The sequence below is a fragment of the Nannobrachium achirus genome (genome assembly GCF_963921795.1).
Source record: "Nannobrachium achirus genome assembly, chromosome: 8".
In the NCBI taxonomy this organism is placed as follows: Eukaryota; Metazoa; Chordata; class Actinopteri; order Myctophiformes; family Myctophidae; genus Nannobrachium; species Nannobrachium achirus.
The window spans coordinates 10,705,178-10,726,448 of NC_137817.1; the positions used below are offsets into that span (position 1 = coordinate 10,705,178).

At 42.6% G+C, this 21,271-nt stretch overlaps 1 protein-coding gene across 2 annotated transcripts in view; it reads right to left on the bottom strand.

The window, feature by feature from the left end:
* Nucleotides 1-20,969, bottom strand: part of ddx6 (DEAD (Asp-Glu-Ala-Asp) box helicase 6) — a 340,514-nt gene extending 319,545 nt beyond the window's left edge. The window contains exons 1-14 of one of the 2 annotated variants that reach the window (XR_013962235.1): nt 20,877-20,969; nt 16,927-17,575; nt 15,635-15,698; nt 13,673-13,777; nt 13,163-13,292; nt 11,787-11,933; nt 11,437-11,531; nt 9,178-9,300; nt 8,846-8,974; nt 8,224-8,340; nt 7,417-7,480; nt 6,952-7,053; nt 6,081-6,263; nt 592-4,597 (exon numbers count right to left, since the gene is read on the bottom strand). Coding sequence is in view for 1 of the 2 variants with exons in the window: in XM_080730996.1 (XP_080587122.1) it covers nt 6,085-6,263; nt 6,952-7,053; nt 7,417-7,480; nt 8,224-8,340; nt 8,846-8,974; nt 9,178-9,300; nt 11,437-11,531; nt 11,787-11,933; nt 13,163-13,292; nt 13,673-13,777; nt 15,635-15,698; nt 16,927-17,150 (1,479 nt within the window). In the remaining variant the exon portion in view is untranslated. Of the gene's footprint in view, nt 1-505; nt 4,598-6,080; nt 6,264-6,951; nt 7,054-7,416; nt 7,481-8,223; nt 8,341-8,845; nt 8,975-9,177; nt 9,301-11,436; nt 11,532-11,786; nt 11,934-13,162; nt 13,293-13,672; nt 13,778-15,634; nt 15,699-16,926; nt 17,576-20,876 lie in introns of those variants that run through there. The other variant, XM_080730996.1, reaches the window with a different exon arrangement.
* Nucleotides 20,970-21,271: the final 302 nt, after the last annotated feature.

A 21,271-nucleotide genomic window follows, 5' to 3' on the forward strand; every position in this document is an offset into this window, starting at 1 on the left:
ATAAAGAAGTGGACTCACAGACTCGTTATCTCCGGGTCACAGTTCAAAGACATAAATTAGTCTGTCGTGAGCTCATGCAACAACAAAACAGCACCATCTAGTGGAAAACTGACTTACCTCAAACATGTAAAAACAGTCAACCTGGTGTCTTTTATTTTGTGCATGTAATGAAAATAGCCACACACAAAAAAAAATATAGGCTACATCTAAAAGCTCACGTCTCCAAACACTTTGAGCTTGTTTAAATAATTAAAAAAGGGTTTAAGTGGATAAGATTACAATCCACAAGTTGTGATGGACGGTTTCTGCCTGGGTCTGAAGGTATGGCCATCAGTGCATATCAGTGTTATAGTAGTTTAGTAGGCAACGATTTATGAGAATGTCAGACCAGAGCTCAATCAGTGAGGAGGAATTGGTGTAGACCGAAACACGCTGATCGATGAGTTGCAATAACCCTGGCAACGGCAAGCTTGATAAAAAGAAAACGTTCGTACACACATGGATTTCAGTGAGCTTTATTTTCCAACAAAAACAATCACTTCATTATGTGAATCTTTTGGGAACACACGTCAATTCTGCAAACTGCTCCACTGAAAAAAGTCCAATCGACAATTGAAAAGTGTCAATAATTTGGTGTAATTATTTTCCATAAACATCCCCTGCTGAAACCATATTAATTGAATAACCAAAAGAAATCCCAATTTCAGGGGCCATTTGTACCCCTAGCCTTTACTTTTGGATTTTAAGATTGGTCAGCTACGACTTCATTATTGAGCCCCCACCCCGTTTAGAATTACTGATGCATTCATCTATACTGCAAAATCCTGCGTTAATAGAACTCTGTACAAATGGACGACCATTGGCAGAGTTAAAATAACACTCCAAAATTTGACAGTTGAGAGGAATCCTCAGTGAATCCTCCTTGACAGGCGAAATGTTGGAACGCACCAAAAGACGTAGCCTGGTAAACCATCTCGGTCGGCGCAATTACAATTTCCATTTGTCTTCTGCAGAGAAGACACATGGAAATGTGAATTCCTGCCGCCCAAGATGGTTTGCCAGTTCTACCGAAGATGAACACAAGAGATGTGTTTTTGAATATCAAGGAGGATTCACATTTGCATCAGGGCAGCGAACGTTAAAGCAAAACCTCCCTCCCCGAAAATAAAATCAAGACCTTGAAGAATGAGGCGACTTCAATATTTTGCACAAAAAAATCCAATGGAGTATCTAGTTAGTAGTCACCCAAATCGATGGCGAGATGCTCTCATCTCATTCTTCAAGATAAAACGGTGCCTCAGCCACTAGGAAGTGACACCCAAAAAACAGTGTCGTCAAAAGTAGTGTTTTCAAGTGATCAAAAATCCAGACGGATAATTGATGACTGGATGTTACTACTTCTGCCAGTGACAGGCGATACAGACAGCTGCCACGTGCCTGTGTGTGACGGAGTCCCGTTCCATTGGTCTACTGTCGCATTTCTTAATATTTAAACCCCACACCACCCCCCCACCCCCCAACACAAAAAAAAAGCATCCAAATGAGAAATGCAAGTATGAAGGGCCTTACAGTAGACACGAGTGAACGAGGACCCCTAGTCCTAGCCGGTGAGAAAGTCTATGAAAAATTATCAATTCAATTGATTATAATTATGTGCAATACTTCTCATCGACTAGAACTCGGTAAAAAAAAGAGCATCTCAACAGTTTAGTGTTTAAAGGGATCCTGATTTGCAGAAAGGCCCCCGCGCTTGTGCCTAGTTTATGCTCCGTCATATGACCGTGTCGGGAGCCTAAATAGCCGACAGACAAGCTCACAGGTGAGCTGGTCTCAATGCAACGATCGATTAGCCATCATTATATCGATAACTTTGATTAGTTTACATCGAGAAATAGATTTGTTGTAATCTAGTAAATCAATTTGTTTGATTAACCCTAAAAAGGGCAAAAAGCCAATCTATAAAGCGTTGTGAGCTTGTAGATCGGCTATTCATTATTATTTTTTTAAATGATAGATTATCTCGATTAACAGTTGCATCCCTGGTGGCTAAATGGATGACCATCAAGCCACGTATTTTTTGTTCTAAGCTTGTACAATCGGCTACGTTAAGCGCACGGCACAATCACAAAACGCAGTATGAAACAGGCTTCAACAAAACCAACCAGCCGGAGGACCTTAAAGCTAAAAAGGGACATTTGGTTTTCCTTTTAAGTATACCACAACTATTCTAACCCCAATCCCCTAAATATTCCATACAGGGCAACAAATTAAGCATACACACACTCAGAGCAGTCTGAGGTGCAAAGATATTTTTTTTATAGTTTTTTTAACAAGCAGTCCCACGAATAGCAATTATTTTATCATCATCCTTCATGTCCATCCTCCCTGCCCTCCCGACCATAATGTCCCATATACACCCCCTAGTGGCCAGGTGTAGAAAATGCAGTGCAGTCAGTATTATTATTGCCTGAACCCATTATCTCTGTACAAAGTGCAAACCGCCTTAACATTAGGTTTACATCTGTGAAGCAACTTTTTTGTACACTGGTTTTTCCCACCACTTATCAACCTGGCATCCCTCTTTTCGGGAAACGTTTTCAAAAAACTAATTTCAGAAATAACAAAAACAGCAGATCTCTCTTCAAGCTCGGCTATTTTCCGCCATTTCTGAAAGCGGTCTTGGAGTGGTCTAAGAAAAGCCAGGCGAATTGCAACGCACCGAGACATAAACTCCTGCTACATTTTGGGTCAGATGTTTTTCATTTTGATATATTAGGCCAACATTATTCAAAGGAGGGGTGGGGAAAATAAGAGCATCTTTCTCCCAAGTATTCTGCAAATAATGTACCAGTGCTCAAACAGCACACAGATCCTACATCGTAACAGCTAAACACCTCCCCCAGCCAGGACAGCTAAACACCTCCCCAGGAAATCGACAGAAATTCTCCTTTCTGCCGATTCAGCTGCACTGCAGCAAGTAGTATCACTACATGTTACTCAATATCATTTTTTGACTCTTCTCAAACACAGACTCAACTCACTATTGCTGAATGTCCCAGTGAGTGTTCATCATGAGTCACCACGACGACGACAACAAGCCAAGGCTGCTGACAACAGAAAGAAATTATTCAAAACGCACGTGGGCTTTAACCAAGCCATCTGTCTAGAATGGGAGTCTTGTCAACACTGGTAAAAACGCAAATATTGATAATCAAAGCGCAATAATTTAGAGGCAACATTAAGTGCAGCTTTGCACAAAACAATTGCACACGCGCCATCGAATTTGGGGTAAACGCACATTATGGTAGAATTGCCTCCAACGGATTTCATGCAATTCAAATGTGGATTCTAAAGGAATTTGTCAATTGCTTAAAAAAAAAGAAAAAAAAAAAGAAAGAAAAGGAAATCATAAATAAATTCACAGACCAATGTTGCTGTTCAAAAAAGATTAACTGGCAGTTATGGGAAAAGTCTTTCCAGTGATAACTAGATCCAAATCCAAAAAGAAATAGGACAAAAAAAAAAAAAAGCTTCTCGCTCTGTCAGTCAGCCTTTCAAACTTGTTTAAAACAATCTTTAAAAGGAAATAAGGTATATACAAGGTATACATACAGGTGCGCCCCACACATCTGGGCAGCACATCTAGCAGATTAGAGTTATGGCCGTCCATAGGAAGGTGAAGAAACGGGACAAAAATAAAACAGCTTCTTTTTTTTTTCTTCTCCTCACACTTCTCCACCAAGACGGGAATCGCTGTGACTCGGGGTGTCTGTCGATGGGGCTGCAGAGTTCTCATCAACTGTTAGTGTTTTCCGGTATTGAAGACGGAGGGAGGGAGGGAAGGGTCAGGGTCATTTTTTTTAGAAGCACACGCTTCTCCACATGCAAGCGGACAGTCTCTGGCTGTCTCTAATCCAGCATCCCTGTCCCGTGGAAAATCAGAGTTTTTTATGTCTTCATATAATAGCAGTCGGACTCAAAGCAACAGCTCAGCCAGCAGAAAGACGAGTCAGACCGATTTATCCCCTGTGGTTGGTAAAACGGATAGATGAAACGAAATGACGGGATTATGAGTTCACCTAGTTTAGAAATTAATTAACGACGACGAATTGTTGATTAGGCGAGCGGCGATTTTCCGGGGGATGAAGTTGAGCGACATGACAGAAAAAGGGGGGAGTTATTACTTCAGAACAAGTTAAGCTTCTTGTTAAGGCACTTGATACAAATCCATAAAAACAGAATCATGGCAGGGGGTAGGTGGGTGGGTGGGTGGGTGAGATAAGGGTCTGTCCTGCTGGCATGGCGATGAACAGGTGGACAATATGAATCAACTTGGTCCCCTGCGTTTCCCTCCACTCCCAGTGCTGAAGTCTTCTAGGATGTAGTGGTGCAGCCATAAACAGGCCCTCGTGGAAACGGACTCAGTTCATCCTAAACGGATCCATCCATATACATTCCGTGTGGTGGAACCCAAAGCAGGAAGACAGATGGAAGCTATACTAATAACAAAAAAGAAAAAAAAAAAAGAAAAAAAAACACGACTGAAACTGAAAGGGTGAAGGGGGGGGGTACATCGGGGTGTGAAGGGTTTATTGATCTGTGAAGAGAAAACAGGATTTATTTAACATTTCTGTTATGATGTCAACCCCCCGTTCAAGCCCATATTCAACTTCTCAATTCTTATAGGGCCAGTTCACCTCTGGGACAACCAGATCTTATTTTATTGTTGTTTGGAACACGATCAACATGATCCCGTGTAATTTTTTGTGTTCAATCTGTGTTTTGAGATATTTTAGTATTTCAGCATGAATGATGATGCATTTTGCATCATATGATGCAACATGATGACTCGTATGATGCAAAATGCATCATCATTCATGCTGAAATACTAAAATATCTCAAAACACAGATTGAACACAAAAAATAACTCAGGATTGTGTTGATCTGTGTTGATCCCTTTAATGTTTTACATTTTAAATAACAGTTACTAAATGGCTTCACACCAACAAAACTGAAGGCTAAAAAGCAAGCATTCGCCATGTGCCTCCTACAATGAACTACAATAACCAACGGAATAAAAGCAGCTTTGCCTCCTACCCAGTTTGGTATCATTTTGTCTGAACAGCAAAAAAATAATAATTGTTGCTCATCATATTTGAACCACTTTTTTAGGTGGTTTGAAATACGTTTTCTCAATAACCGAATGTAGTCACCTCAGAAGGTTTAATAATAAACTTGACCTTTCACTCTGTACTTAGTCTGCTCTTTTTCCCCTCTACACCAAACCTCTTTGCCAAAAATAGCCGCTCTACAAGCTCACAACGTCTCGCAGCGCGAGGCATTGCGAGCTTGTAGAGCTGCCATTTTTGGCTTAAGTTCTCAGGACACTAGGGTTCATATAAAAGAGAAAAACAAAGTTTCTATCACACAAAGATTTGGAGGACCCCCAATTCCGCAATAGGTGGCCCGGGGGCCATTTGCGGCCCGCGGGGGGCTACTGTCTGGCCCCCACCAACCCCAGTAATAATGGTGGTATAAGAGCAGCAACAACACTAGTATATCGTCGTTGTCGGGTGTAAATCTCCAAATTTGTACGTTCTTTCGCAAATCTGTCGCACAAAAGTAGTGAAAACAGCAGATCTACAGCAGATCTACAAGCACAGCAGATCTACAAGCACACAACGCCTCGCGGTGCGAGGCTTTGTGTGCTTGTAGATCGGCTGTTTTCACTAGTTTAAATCATTTTTAAAATGATAAATTCAAAACGAACGGTTTTGGACATACAAGATTTTCACCCGACAACGACGAAAACTGTCGCTGGAGTAGCGGGAACGCCACCGTCGCCCCCTGCAATGTTGTGGCCCTCGGCTCGGTACCCTAGACATAATTTGGCCCTTGGGGAAAACTAATTGGGGAACCCTGCCCTACATTAAAATGAGGACCCCCTGTTGAAGCCCCTTGCTATATAGTTTTCAGAAAACTAGTTTTAGTTTTCAGAAAACTTAGCAGGCGTTCTTAGAATCAGCCTCAGGTCTAAATGGGTCAAACAGTTTGAAAAGTCAATTTCCCCAGATTTTCACCTGCTCAGGGCTTGAGGAGGAGCTCCCCGGTCTCACTGTGGTACTCTGCCACATACAGACTCTTGTCGATGATGCCAGGGATGGGCTTAATCTCCGTTCCTAGCTGCTCCTCGATGCCCTTCAGGTTGAAGCGATCGTCGTACGTGATCAGGTTGATGGCGAGACCCAGATGTCCAAACCGGCCTGGGGGCGAGGAGGAGAGCGCAAACACAGATCAGCATCAAACTCCACACTCATTGATACAAGCAAAATAACATCTCACGACTAGGGATGGGACGATGTGACATTTTCATAGTTTGATTCATACTTAGGGGTAAGGTGTGAACAGCCCAAGTACAATTGTGATGCAATGCTTTGTAAGCTTTTTTTTGTTTTTTTTTTGTCTATAATGACATAACCTCGCCTACCAGGCTTTCTGGGGTAAAGCCTGGTGTTCGTTCACTACAGGCCGTTTGAAGAAGTGTCGCTTTGATTTAGTTCCCTCCGATTGTTTCCCCAATCCCTATTAAAATGCTCGAGTAGCCTAGTGTAGTCTAGTGTAGTAACAGTTGGACAAGAAGATGCATATACCAAACAAATCTTTCAAAAGCAAAACTACTCCGCATCAAGGAGTTTATTAGGTAGGCCCTAAAAGTATGTCATTGAGCGCAGGGGAATATTTTGGATTAAAACTGAATCCGGTTTGATCTTTTTCCGGCAAATTGTAGTCCTTTGAGTACTACAACATGACGTGTTGTGGTTTCCGCTCCAGACCGGTTACAACCCCGAAAAGTGAAGTGATCCCAGACTAATAACGACATATCCCAAAATAGGGACACCAGGTGTAAAATGGTTAAACGGTGCTCTGTTAACAGAGAATTCTGTCTCTTACCAGATCGGCCAATGCGATGAAGGTACGTTTCCCCCAGCTTGGGAAAGTCGAAGTTGATGACAACGTTGACGGCTTGGATGTCAATTCCTCTTGTGAAGAGATCTGGGTGGAAGGACAGGTCAAATGAGCATTAAGAAATGGCTGAAATCTTTCTTATCCACAAGGCTTTGGATGACATCTTTTGGCTCATCAAATCTGAACACATTCCTAGGTGGTTGTTTGGACACGTTAATGTAATTGTACTAAGGCGAGCGACACTGGCATACAAGACACGGGTCAAGTTAAGGCTAACTCATGCATATGTTGTTACATTGTTACCACAGTAACCAATGCCATTGGGTCACCGATGTGTCAATACACTGATTTATATCACCAACAAATAATCATGTGGACAGTCAGTCCTAAAACATTTAAAAACAAACTGGATTCTCCTGCTGTCTGAACATTAGCAATGTATTCACTTACCAGTGCAAACAAGGTTCCTGCAGAGGCCATTTCTGAAGTCATGGAACACACGATTGCGGTGCTCCTGTAGAGATGATATAAAAGACTTAGGTTCCACAATTACTCACTGAATGTTTCTTTATAAAGGTTATCAGCATATAAAGTACAAGTAAATGTGACATGGGAAGAGAGTACACCAGAACTTCATTTTGTAGGAGGAGAGCACAGGGCATTGGTCTGTTCGTGTGGAGGGACTCGGGACACAACCTGAGATAACCTGACTTTCGCCAGATGGTTTGCAGCATTGCGTATGCCTGCATAACGCTCTGCTTCTACCATCTGGACTCGGTCCAGCACAACCGATGTAAGGGGCGGGCCATTTTTTAAAATTCTAAAGCAGGTGATTGGATATGGCCGTGCCAACTCCAACGACTCATATTGGCCTGTCTGCATGACGTTGCACCCAGAATCCGCCTCCTGGGTTTCCATGTGGTCTGCAATCAGACTCTATTGGCTCAGAGCCGCTCAGAGCCCGCCCATAGCTGCCGCTGATTGGTCCGGCCAGGGACATTCCGAAGGGAACCCCTCCTCCGCAAGTGAACCCAGATGGTAAAGCAATGCATAAGCAATGCTGCCACCATCTGGCGAAAGTCAGGTAAAACCTGAGACACCACAGGCCAGAGAACATTTCCACCCACACAACACAATTTTCCCCCCTAGCTCAGTGCCTCAAGGACCCCTGGTGGTCACTGGAACCTCACTTTGAGGACCACTGTGCTAAATGTCTACATTGTAAATCGTAAATGTAACAGGTGCTGGTTAGCTGACCTGTCTCATCTTGGCATGGATGTAGAAACACGAGTAGCCCAGCTGGGAGATCTTCTTGGCCAAAAGCTCTACTCTCTGAGAGGAGTTGCAGAAGATAATCGACTGGTTGATCTGGAGCTGGAAGGGGAAAAAAGATTTTTAATGACGTACAGTAACAGTTTTGACACGTTGTGAGCTTGCAGATCGGCCATTTCACAGAAGATTACTGGTGTAGAGCAGGCGTTTTCAATGTTCTTTCAGCCCAAGGACCCCTTAACTGAGAGAGAGAATATTGTATAACATATTGTTTAAAATGTGTGTTGCGTATTAAACCTTTTCATAGATGGCTTCATAGACTTGACAGCAAGAGACAACGCCTCGTTGTCAGCTTGTAGATCTGATATTTTCGGCTAATGCTCTACTCAGAATAGATATATGGTATGTGGTCAATGTGAAAAAAAGAAAATCCTATCAAAGATTTGGCAGCCCCCCAATAGTAACTCTGAGGACGCCCTGTTGAGGACCCCTGGTGCAGAGGGAAGAAAACAGGGGGCCTAATATATAGAGCCCTGGGTGACTACAGTCAATACAGTATATAAGGTTTAAGTGGTTAACAGTAAATGAACAGCCAGTAAGCACTTACCCTGGAGAACAAGGTGTTAAGGCAATGAACCTTTTGCCTTTCAGTCACGTAGGCGTAATACTGAGTCACTCCTTTCAGGGTGAGTTCCTCCATCAGGTTAATCTCATAGGGCTTGTGCAGGTAAGAATTCTGCAAAGGACAGCAAGGCAAGAATGAGCTCGGTTTGAATGAACGCTTGTAACCCGACGTTAATATCTGACACTTGGCACATCTTAACAGCTTGTTTGGAAAGATGCCAGACTCTTATTTTGTATTTATTTTTTAACCACAAAAAACAATATATTGCATACTTCCTGGCCTAGTGCCATTAAATAACAAAACCTCAAACATACCATAAACTTCTGCACACTGAGTGGGAAGGTTGCAGAGTAAAGCAGGATCTGCCTCTGCTTAGACATGAAGCCCAGAAGCTCCTCCATCATTGCCATGAAGTCCTGAGACAGGAGCTTGTCCGCCTGATGGCAGGGAGGGAGACAACATTCATCAACACACTGGCCTGATGGCAGGGAGACAGACAACATTCAACACACTGGCCTGGCATTGCCAGCTGTAAACCATAGTGGCTCTATCAATTATAGTTTTAGCAATTATCATTCCAGATGTCTGTCTGATCAGGGTCCAAGTTAGACCTGGAAAACCAGGTGATAAAGCCTGCAGCATACACCAACCACAGATTAACTTTGTTCTGCTTCAGCAAGTCAAGTTAAGATTAAGATTAAATTAAGAACTTCGGCAGTGGCTTTCCGGCATTCTGTTCAGCTGTTCTTGCACCTCCCAAGTGCACCTTTAAATGGCCAAACTCCCTCCGCTGCAGCATTTTATTTCTGCATTTCTGCCCAAGACTTGATTCTACCAGCAGCGAACAATGGATCGTTTTCAAGGGAGGAAGTTGGCTGAGGAGGTAAAAAACACCTCCAAAATCCATCTCAGAGGGACCAGAAACACAACTTGTTGTAAGAAACTTCCCATGACAAATTTACCACAAAGCAGTGGAGCCACCACAACAGCGCTGTGCACAATACTTCAGTACCCATGGTAGTGCTACACAGACTACTGAGTGGGGTGGTGATGTTGAGTATAAAATAGATTTGGCATGTAAGAACTTTGTTTGGTCCCCTAGGACCCCTAAGTACCACTAGTTTAGGGCCGCCTATAGAAACAGAGCTTTAAAAAAGAAAAAAGGCTTAACAATACTATATATACACTTTGGACCACTTCATTGGCTCCCTATATAGAACAGAAAGATTAAGTAGTCTACTACTTTGTGTTTAAAAGTGGTTAATTGCGACCGTCAGGTCGCACTTACTATCAAAACCTCCACAAACTGTGAGTCAGTCCGTCCGTCCGTCCGTCAGTCTGTCTGTCACACCTCACACTATTGCCCTGCTCATATCTCCGCAACCGTTGCCCCGATCCATGCCAAATTTTGCACACACACTCCTTGCCTGCCAAACTACAACCTCCAAGGACCCCCGGAGCTCCAGGGACCCCCAGGTCCCTGGGGGACCCCCAGATGTAAAAAATGACCAAATGTGCAAAAATGACCAAATGACCACCCCAACGGAGCTGCTCACGGGGAATTCCCGGGGACCACCGATTCCTGGTGCTCCAGAACGGATGCAAAAGTGGTGGCGCCCCCAGTGGAGGACCCCCTCCACTGCAGCTCACATAAAATGCCGTAACTCGGGCTAGGAGCGTCCGGGAGAGCCGGGGCCGGTACCTATTCGTCCGCCAAGGCAGCGCGGAGACCCCACCCCTCATTTCTCACATGGCCCTCTTCTAGCGCCACCATGAGGCCGATTCTTGCCAAACACATTTTTGGACACTGCTCCTACAGATTTTGCCCTAAAATCACACAAATCGGTACACACTATGTCTAAACTCATGTCATCAACATGGATCTGTCCCATATAGCGCCACCATCAGGCCAATTTTTTCAAACACATTTTTGGACACTGCTCCTACAGATTTTGCCCTAAAATCACGCAAATCGGTACACACTCATCTCATCAATATGGATTTCCCATATAGCGCCACCATCAGGCCGATTTTTGAACCACATTTTTGGACACTGCTCATACACATTTTGCCCTAAAATCACGCTGCGACCTGACGGTCGCTTATCTCCCGATTAGGGAGTCTTACTGGTTGTCCTTAAAGGAGCTATAGTCAACTTTTTCTTCAAAAACGGATGCTAAAATAAAAATAATGTTTCGAAAATATTTTATAAAAAAAATAAGCTTCATATATGTGTTTCTATTAAAAAATGACCACAAAAAGCGTAAAATAATGATATAATAATCATTTTGGCCATTGTCAGACAGACACTTTGTTTACATTCTAGTCTATAGACTAGGATGTAAACAAAGTGTCGGCCCTACAATGAAAAAGTTGACTATAGCTCCTTTATTATCTATTTGACAGAAATCGCTAAAACATTAGCTGATAGTTGCAGCCCTAAATCAATTCGTAAAAACATTGACTGTTAACTGTGTACAGTATGCATCCATTTTTATGTTTTCAAAACCTTTGATTTGCCCAAAACAGGAAACAGGGGCGTCAGCTGTTAAAAAGCAGTTGAATAAACTCACCTCATCCAACACGATCATTTGCACCTGGTTGACCTTTGCCACTCCCTTCTTGATGAGGTCCAGAATCCTCCCTGGAGTGGCGATGACCACGTGTACTAGAAAGACAACAGACACACAGGATCAGTGGTGGACTGTAACTAAGTGCTTCAGTTAACGTACTTGACTTTACAGTTCAACCACTTAACCCTTCCTATTGTATACTCAAAGGAATTTATTTTCTATGTATTTTCATGACAACCCTAACAAACACAGTGCCACGCATGTGCTCATATCAACAGATCTATGGGGGTTCAATTAACTAAACTAAATCCTCAAGATATATAGCCCATCATCATCATCTAGCAGCTTACCTGTTTCGTCCAGTCTCATGATGTCATCCCGAAGGTTGGTTCCGCCTGTGGTTGCCATGACCTTCACCCCGCCCATGTGTTTGCTGACCTGGATGCAGATCTGGCTCACCTGCAGAGCCAGTTCTCTGGTGGGCACGATGCCCAGAGCTGGGGGCACAAACACAGAAAAACACACCTTTCATAATCCTTTGTTCTTTATGCAGTTTTATCTTAATAGGAACTTAATATAAAAGCGGGGTCTGGGGACCCCCCAAGGATTGTTGGGGGGTTCCAGGGGGTCCCAAGCAAAAGTGCTTTTATATAGCAAATATAGCATCACATTAAGTGTAAGTGCTTATTTTGTACTTTGGCCATTCAAAACTTGCAGATCTACAAGCTCTCACCGCGACACTTCATGCCTCACTGTAAGCTTGTACATCTGCCATTATTTTAAGTCTTGAATATGCTTTTGAAATATATATATTTTTTCATAACACAAGAGAAAACCTTTTCAGATGGGGGTCCGCAGCAAGATACATATCAATTTGGGGGTCCTTGACATGACGTTTGAGAACCACTGCCATGTACAGTAACAGTTTGAGAAAGACGTATATTACGAACGTATATTTTGCATTCAGACAAAGGATTTATCATTTACTGTCTGTCAGTAGTTGCTTGTTAAGAGACAGTGAAGAGACAAGAGGCTGAGGGCACAGAGCAAGCAGGAAATCAAACTGGGGACATCGCAATTATTTGGCCGACACACTGTCAGCTCAGCTAGACAAGAATCTAATTAAGAGCTTTAAGCTGGTTTAACCACATGACCACTAGCTTTTTGTGCATAACAAACCACAGGTTACCAGAAGATGGCATACCTTTTTCCTGTTCAGTTTTCCCCATAGGTTCGTTTGATTGCCATATTATAACATTTTTGCATTTTTCATAAATAGAACTTGCAGATCTGCTACTTTTGCCATGCTTGAATTTGAATCCTGAAAATCCTGTAACAGTTTTGGACATATGAGGTTTACACTCGACAGACGATGTGTTTCGGGTTCAAATCTGCTGCAGATTCAATCGTCAAAGCCATGAGAAAATTAACTGGTAATTAACGGGTATGCCACCTTCTGGAAACACAGGACAACAGTAATGCACAGAAGATATTCTGGAGCAAACGATACGCGGAAATAGATAATCTACAAGATCTCGCTACGTTGTCCTCAGACGAGCCCTCCATTGGCGTCTCCAGTCATCCCAAGCCTCCATACATCGGGATGACTGGAGCTTGTTGTCGATCAGCCAAGACATTTGGTGGTGACTGAAAAAAGGTTGGAGGCCTAATATAGAGCCCTCGGGGACTCCGGTCAATTAAGTAGATAGGGTTTAAGTGGTCTCACCTTGTATGCAGTCCCTCTTCAGGTCGATGCGTTCAAGTAAAGGGATGAGGTAGGCTCCACTCTTTCCTGTGCCGTTCTTGGCTCTGGCCAAGATGTCCCTTCCTGACAGTGCAATGGGAATGCTCTCCTCCTGGGGACCAACATGACATCAGGGTTAGGAATGCAACTTATACTTTATCTTTTTGGTGACAATTCTATGGATTATGTTTACGATTAATCGATATATTTATGTTTTATGAATAATATACTGTCTAACAAGAGAAACAAATAGATTTTGCATTAATCAACGGAATTGATTAGTGTGACTTAACCCCCATTATACTTTGTTCGACACGCATGCCAGAGAAAGTAAATGGACGATTTACAAGCTCACAACATGATCTGTCATTTTGCTAGATTTGAAAATCATTTATCGATATATATATTTTATTATTCTTATTAACTGCTGTGCTCCTAATTCGAGTACCAGTAGCCTATCCTGGTCTGACAATTGAAAAGGTAAATACGTACCTGGATGGGAGATGGTTTCTCCCAGCCCATCTCAAAGATTCCCATGAGAAGCTCCCTCTTTAGGCAATAATCTTCAAATTCGTTGCCCTTAGTCGCAGTCACATCCTGAATAGCAGTAAACACAATTCATCAATTTAAGTAAGTAAATGGACAGTCAGTTTTCAACCAGGGAACAGATTATTTTGATATACTTTTGATGATCATCATGACAAAGTCATCGTACGCTTATGTATAAATCCTCACAAGCAGTCAACTATTCCTAACTAGAGGTGCTAATTTTGAATGTTTTTTTTTCTTTTTTTTTTCGAGGGCAGAATGTTGATGTGTTACAGTATGTAGCAAAGATTCCCAGGATTCCTTTGTTTCCTATATTTGCCATGCCATTTACAAAAGACAAAAATAATTAACGACAAATAAAACATAATTCAAGATGGGCCATTATTAACATTTTGCATTACTGGCTGCATGAAAAACGTTAAAAGTGTTAACTGGGCCTTAAAGTCCTCCTGTTAAGAGAAAAGGTCTCCAATGTGCGACCCCAACGGCACCACCCCGCGACCCCACTTTGGGTCGCAACCTTTAGTTTGAGAACTGCATGTCTACACTCTCCCCAAGAACAACTGTGGGGGTTGGCATGACAGCGAACATGGGGGGAAATGGCATGACAAAATTAAAGAAGAAAATGTAAAACAAGCAAACAGAAATAAACTCTTGACTCTCAAGTTGGGCTTAGATTTGTCATGCTCATTTCACGGCAAATGACCTTTGCAGGTGAAAAGATAGATTAGCATGACAAATGTCAGCCCAACTTGAGTTTGTAAGGACCCGGTCAACAAACTGAAGTTTTGTTGCATCTACCCGGCCAGTTCCCTTGTATTTATTTAACCTTTCACATTTGATAGAGCAAACTAACTTTGTTGCGGTGTATATGCTCTGAGAAGAGTCAAATGAGGACTTGCATTACAGGTCCACTAATGTCAGATTCGTACTCCATGGGGACACGTTCAAGAGTTTTAATATTTCTTTTGGATTGCCTTTTACGCCATTAAGCTGAGAAACCATTTCAATTTCTCATGGGAATCCCCAGCACGACTGGAAGGTTTGTAATCAATGAAACTACAGTACCTTAACCACTTAAAACCCCAGCATCTGTATCTTGGGGAAGGCTTGGAAATAAGACCATTGATGAAGTTGTTGATCTGGAATTTTCAGCGAAAGTGTTCTCCACAATAACAGAATACACACTAGTATAGAGCCCTGAGGGACTCCGGTCAAACATGTGGGTTGTCCCATTTAGGCCTAGAATCATTGAATGCTTTAACCAGTGAAAAACAGCAGATATACAAGCTCGCAGCGCGGCACTCAGAGCTTGTAGATCTGCTATTTTTGAAAAAGTCGTGAAAATGTGTGCAAATGTTTGAATATATTGTATTTTCAAAGCGAACGTTTGTAACTCAAATTTTGCTTCTGGGTGGTCCCTGGAACTAAATATTTTGAGATGGGGGCCCGTGGCCAAATACATAGATTTTTCAAAAATAGCAGATCTACAAGCTCGCAGTGCGGCACTCGGTGCCGTGCTGTGAGCTTGTATATCTGCTATTTTTCAATAGTTAAAGCATAAAATAATAATACACAATACTGTGTACCCGTTCTGAATGGGTTAAGTGGTTAAACTCTCTACTTAGTTGGAACAGATTCCCAAAGCTCTATACTGGCCCTCCACCCATTTTCTCACTACACCAGATATTTGTGCCAGAAATAGCCCATCTACAAGCTCACAACGCTTGTACAACTGCTATTTTTGCCCAAGAATACAGAAGCTAGGGTTTAAGTGGCTACTGGCTACCTTTATCATGGAAAGTGAGAAATTGAGCTGTTTGTGTGTTGAATGAGGCAAATATATCTTGCCTGGGAACTGCAAAAGCACATGAACATAAGGTATCAAATCTGTTATGCACCTACCGAAGTTTTCATCCTCATGTCTTTCGGAGGGAGTTTCAAATTTTTCTTCCAGTCATCTCCAGGCCTGATGAACGGAGTGAAAATCAGCACATAAGTCAACATTTAAGATGCATATACAATACACTGTAGATTATGCAAAATCTTTCCTATATGGAGCACTATGCCAAGGACATTTATATAAATGTTAACTATGGGTGCAACAGTTTAACAGACTTTAAAAAATAAAAGTCTACGTGAATTACGGTAAATAATCCAAAGCAATTTCAGGATTTTCTTTAAAAAAATAATTCGAAAGGCCTAAATAGCCAAACTACAAGCTCAAAAACTCAATGAGACACATTGTGAGCTTGTAGATTGGCCATTTGTGTGAACATTGTACAATGAAGAATAAAACAGGGCTTGAGTGCTTAATCAGTCTAATGAATTTAGCCTTTTACATACATGCATACCGGTACATACTGTACATACACACACACACATATTCTACCATAAGACTCCCTAATCGGGAGATAAGAGACCGTCACGTCGCATACACAAACTTTAGAAAGCAATCGTAGCCAATCAGGAGGGAATATGGGAAATGGGACAGATCCATGTTGATGACATGACTTTAGAGAGACTGTGTACCACTTTGCGTGATTTTAGGCCAAAATCTGTAGGCGGAGTGTCCAACAATGTGTTAAGCAAAAATGTGGTGGCGCTAGAAGAGGGCCATGTGAGAAATCTGGGCTGGAGGTTGTGATTTGCCATCCAAGGCGTGTGTGCGCAAAGTTTGGCATATTCTATGACCGTGGTTCTCAACCTGTGGGTCGGGACCCCCAAGGGGGTCCCCAAATTATTTTGGAGGGAACAAAAGATTACTTTGGGGGTCGCCGCCTGAAAAGGTTGAGAACCACTGTTCTATGATACAAATAAATATAAAACTTTCAATACTATGGCGATTCATTGAAAAGATAATTGATAGAATAAATCGCCAAGACAATAATGTGTAGCCACAGCCTTAATCCCTTTGCACACAGGACAGTTGCGTTTTTTTCGTTTGCTGCATGAATAAAACGCATTGGATTTGGTGTGCAGAGTTTTTTACCGCATGCGACAAGACGCACAAATCGAACTGGGTTCGATCGAGAAAAAAATGCACGGCCGCAGCCACTCGTCGCACGGCTAATTCGGATCCGGTGTGCATGAGGTCGTAGAGAATTGTTTTCTATAAAAAGAAAATGAAATTGTCAGTTTTATCCGTGCGGATAAACGCGCCTGTGTGCAAAGGGCTTTATTTGACTTGAACTCACTTGATGACAGTGTTGGCTGTGGGCGCCGGCTGGGAGCTACCATTGTTGATTGTGCTGGAGCCTTTCATCTGGCTTAGTTGCTGTTGTTGCGGGCCTCCTCCACCACCACCACCACCACCTCCTCCTCCGCCTGGTCCTCCAACAGGCTTAACAGAACCTCGGAGCTGTCCATTCTGGTTGGACAGGCCCAGGATCACTGGGCTCTCTGTTCTGACAGTGCTCATATTTACTCAATTCGTCTGCTTCAAAAAGCAGAGAAAACGTCTACAAGCGTCCGAGTAAAAGTGAGTCTAGTCCTCCTCGGTCGGGAGAGCTTATGCAAGCTTTTGAGGATTGTCCTTCCCTCTGATAGCAATTGTCCAAAAGGCAATTTTATTTAAATCATTGAATTCCGAGGAGTCTTCAATAAACTGTTTCACTGTGGAACATCGCACAGTTGAGTCTCAAAAGACAAAATATAGTTTTTTCAAGCTAAAGAAATGGGACTAAGCACATATCCCTTTAGCAAATGTGGGGCGTAGACTTGCAGGTCTCACAGGAAAAGCTGGCCGGCTAACTTCCAAGTACTGGCCAACCGTTTAGCTAGCCATCTTGTTTAGCCTCGAGCCGTCTTGTCCTTTTTCTCTCAGGTTGTCGTCGTTTTCGTACCCTGAAAATACACACAAACCGTGTTAGAAACGCTCATTAGAAGTTGCTCTTATGGTGGACTTCCACTGGCATGGGTGGACAAATGTATCATCACGAGTCGCCATACAGCCACCTGCTTTGCTGCTTTTAGTCAGTTATATCCCATCTCCACTTTTCCATATTCACTCGGACAACATTCTCTGCGTGATGGGATGACATTCATAGCAGCAGCAAAAACACGTCAACTTCCTTCAAAGAACACATGTAGGGGCGTCCGGTGGCCTACTGGTCAAGGCGATTACCACATAGGCACCGCCACATAGGCATGGTTGCCGCAGCATCACCGGTCCGATTCCCGATCCGGACGACCTTTGCCGCATGTCACTCCCCATCTCTCTCTCTCCCCATTTCCTGTCAGTCTACTGTGCTATCAATAAAGGCATAAAGGCCCCAAAAAATAAATTAAAAAAAGGGGAAAAAAAGAACGCATGTAGGCTGGATGGGACACAAATTAACGGTGCTTTGCGGTTTGTAAGGGATCACGTCATCACACAACAATTACAATGCTGCCAAGATAATCTCTCCACGAAAATGCACTGAGTTTTCATATGGATGTGTATGCAATAATATCCTGCTGTATTGTAGCCTTATCACTAGAACTGCACTCTGACGAGGTGCCAACATGCGTCTCGTGCACAAGTTGTGCACAAGTTGGCCTACCAACTTGTGTGCCAGCAGTCACCACTGGCATCACCAGGAATACTGGTCCCTCATTGGCTGTTAATGATGACATTTCCAGAAATGCTGGTCCCTGATTGGGCTACGGGCGTTAACCCTGCAAGGCCCAGCATTGCTTTTTGGCAACATTTTTTAAATCATTTTTAAAAAAATCAAACCTTGGTTCGAAGTGGAGCGGTGAATCTGTGTGTCTGTGTGTGTGTGTGTGTGTGTGTGTGTGTGTGTGTGTGTGTGTGTGTGTGTGTGTGTGTGTGTGTGTGTGTGTGTGTGTGTGTGTGTGTGTGTGTGTGTGCGCGTGTGTGTTTGTGCCTGCACAACAGCACCCCTCCTTTAACTTGTGTGGCCACTCAAGGTATTGCCAGGCTACAGACATACCCAGCCAGCCAGCCAGCCAGCCACATAGCCAGCCAGCCACAGACATACCTGTCTATTGGGAGCGCTTTCACCGCTCCAAAAACGTTATAATTAGTTTTCCTGTTCTTTTTTCACATTAACATCACCATTAAATCCTATTGTTTAGTATTACAATGCCATTGGCCACGATATTTGCATATAAATACCCCCCACAGAGAATGACATTCACAACTCCCAGAGAAGTTGAAATTCCAGCGTCTGGACGAACAACATCTCACTTTTTAACTGAAGCTATTCCTCACTAAAACATAAGTAAAATGCCTGTAATATTGTTTTTCGTGATCATTAGAATGTCTAGAACATGTACATATGTTATTATTGAGAAAAATATCCCTAAAATGCAAATTGGCTATAAAACCTTACAAAAACATTATTATTTTTTTAACATTACATTTTCCTGTGATTAGGACTCCTACAACACCATCTGATTTTTTTTTTAAATGTTGGGCCAGTAGAAATTAATTCGGGTCTTGCAGGGTTAACACCCACAGCTATGCAGCCAAACCCAGTAATTGCGCACTCTGCTGGAGCAAGTAATGCGCATGTGGATATAGGTGAGGTGGGCACTAGGGACATCTGGGCACCTCGATGTAAAATTGGCTATTTTGTCCAAAATGTTTAAAAATATATATATTTGAAAGTGTAATTGTTAAGTATAAATGATGTGAACATGCACGTCATTATCAGACTTCATTTGATCCTTCAACTTCTTGTTTATGCCCCAAAATGACTGGATATACAAGGGTTTGTAGCAATTGTAAAATATTAGACAATAATTATTGAATGTTTAAGCATGTAATGATCTTTTACCCAATTTTTATTTTTACATTTTGGACAAAATAGCCAATTATACATCGAGGTGCCCAGATGCCCCACTGATTCTGAACTTTAACAACCAAGTGTAGCCTGCAGCTATTATTTCCAACAGCTCAAACAAAACAAAAAAATATAATAAAGATGGTCGCTTGTTTAAAAAAAAAGATTTACTTTGATTAGGTGTAAAGAAACAACATAATTGCTTTGATGTAGTTCCATTTGATAAATAAACAACATTAAAGTAGCAATAATGAACGTCAGCTGGACACAGGTTAGGTACACCTCCCCCTGCTGCTGTGCTGAACTTAAGTGAAGTGAAACGTGACTCGAGTTTCGTTTTCCCAGTAAACCCATTATGGTTGAAGGCATAATGATTACTGTGATTATGGTATGCTTACATTTCATATCACACACACACACACACACACACACACACACACACACACACACACACACACACACACACACACACACACACACACACACACACACACACACACGAAACATTTCAAGGTTGTTATTGATGTGTCAGTGACGTAGCCTAAAACCCATGCAGAAAAACAACAGTCTGTTTGTTGGTTTAACGTCAAGCAAGCAAGCAGGCCAGTTAAACCTCAACCTGACAGATCCATGAACGAACGTTGCGTTTAACTTTAACCCGACGTTGTCGCACGCCAAAAATAGCCGATAAAGACCTTGTAGAAGATGTACAACCTGTCACTTCTCTGGTCCAGCAGCAGACCATTAGAACCTGCAGGTTAATGTCAGCTAGCCATCATTATCAGTAGCTAACACTGGCGTTCGCAGACTGGCAATATTATAGCAGAGGCGTCAATTGGGTATGGCAAGGCTATGGCAGCTGCCATACCTTGGCTACAGGGGGGAAATAATAAACTGTACTTTTCATTGTTCCTTTTGCTAAGGTACAGCAACATGACTGGTGTCTTGCGCGCGCGCGCAAGACACCAGTCATGTTGCCATACCTTAGCTTTATCTGAACTGACGCCACTGCAATATAGCCAAGTTTAGCAGCTAACCCTAGCATTGCGTTAGCAATAGCCAAGTTAGCTAAACAACAATGTTCCAATGGGTTCCACTTCTTCGACAAGTAGTGCGACAAGCTCACTGGTCAACGTACTGGTCAAACTGGAAACCATTAGGACATTATGTTGTTGTTATTAAAAGTAGCAGCTGCCATATCTAACGTTAACCTAGGCTTGAGCATTAGCTAAGTTAGCTAGCTGCACAACTATAAGCCCAGATAGTCGCAGCTAAAAAAAAAAAAGGCTAATTCATAGAACGAGTGACTTGTTCCCTCTGTTGCTGAAGATGGCAGAGAAAGAAAGGACGTTTACCTTCAGAATGCTGGAATATTTAACTTCACTATAGTGACGTTTGTTGGTCGGAACAGTTGTTGTTTTAGCTGACCATGAACAAGTCTAGTCTGGTGTCGAACTAAAAGCAACGTTCAAGATGGCTTCCACTGTGTTTTGAGTAGAGATGCAACGTTCGCGAACGAATCGAATCTTTTGAACGGCTCTTTGAAGTGAACGATGGGATCCGGTTCACGGAGTAGGGAGCCGTTCATTTGGCTGAATTGGCTCGCGACCCTATGCTCGCGACCGGTGCGGCGCCGCGATGCGCGGTGCGGCGCGGCAATGTGCAGCTATCTAGGAAGCAAATTAAGACACTACAGTTTGATTTGACCATAGCTTAGACAATTATTATGCTATTTCTATAATTAAAACGT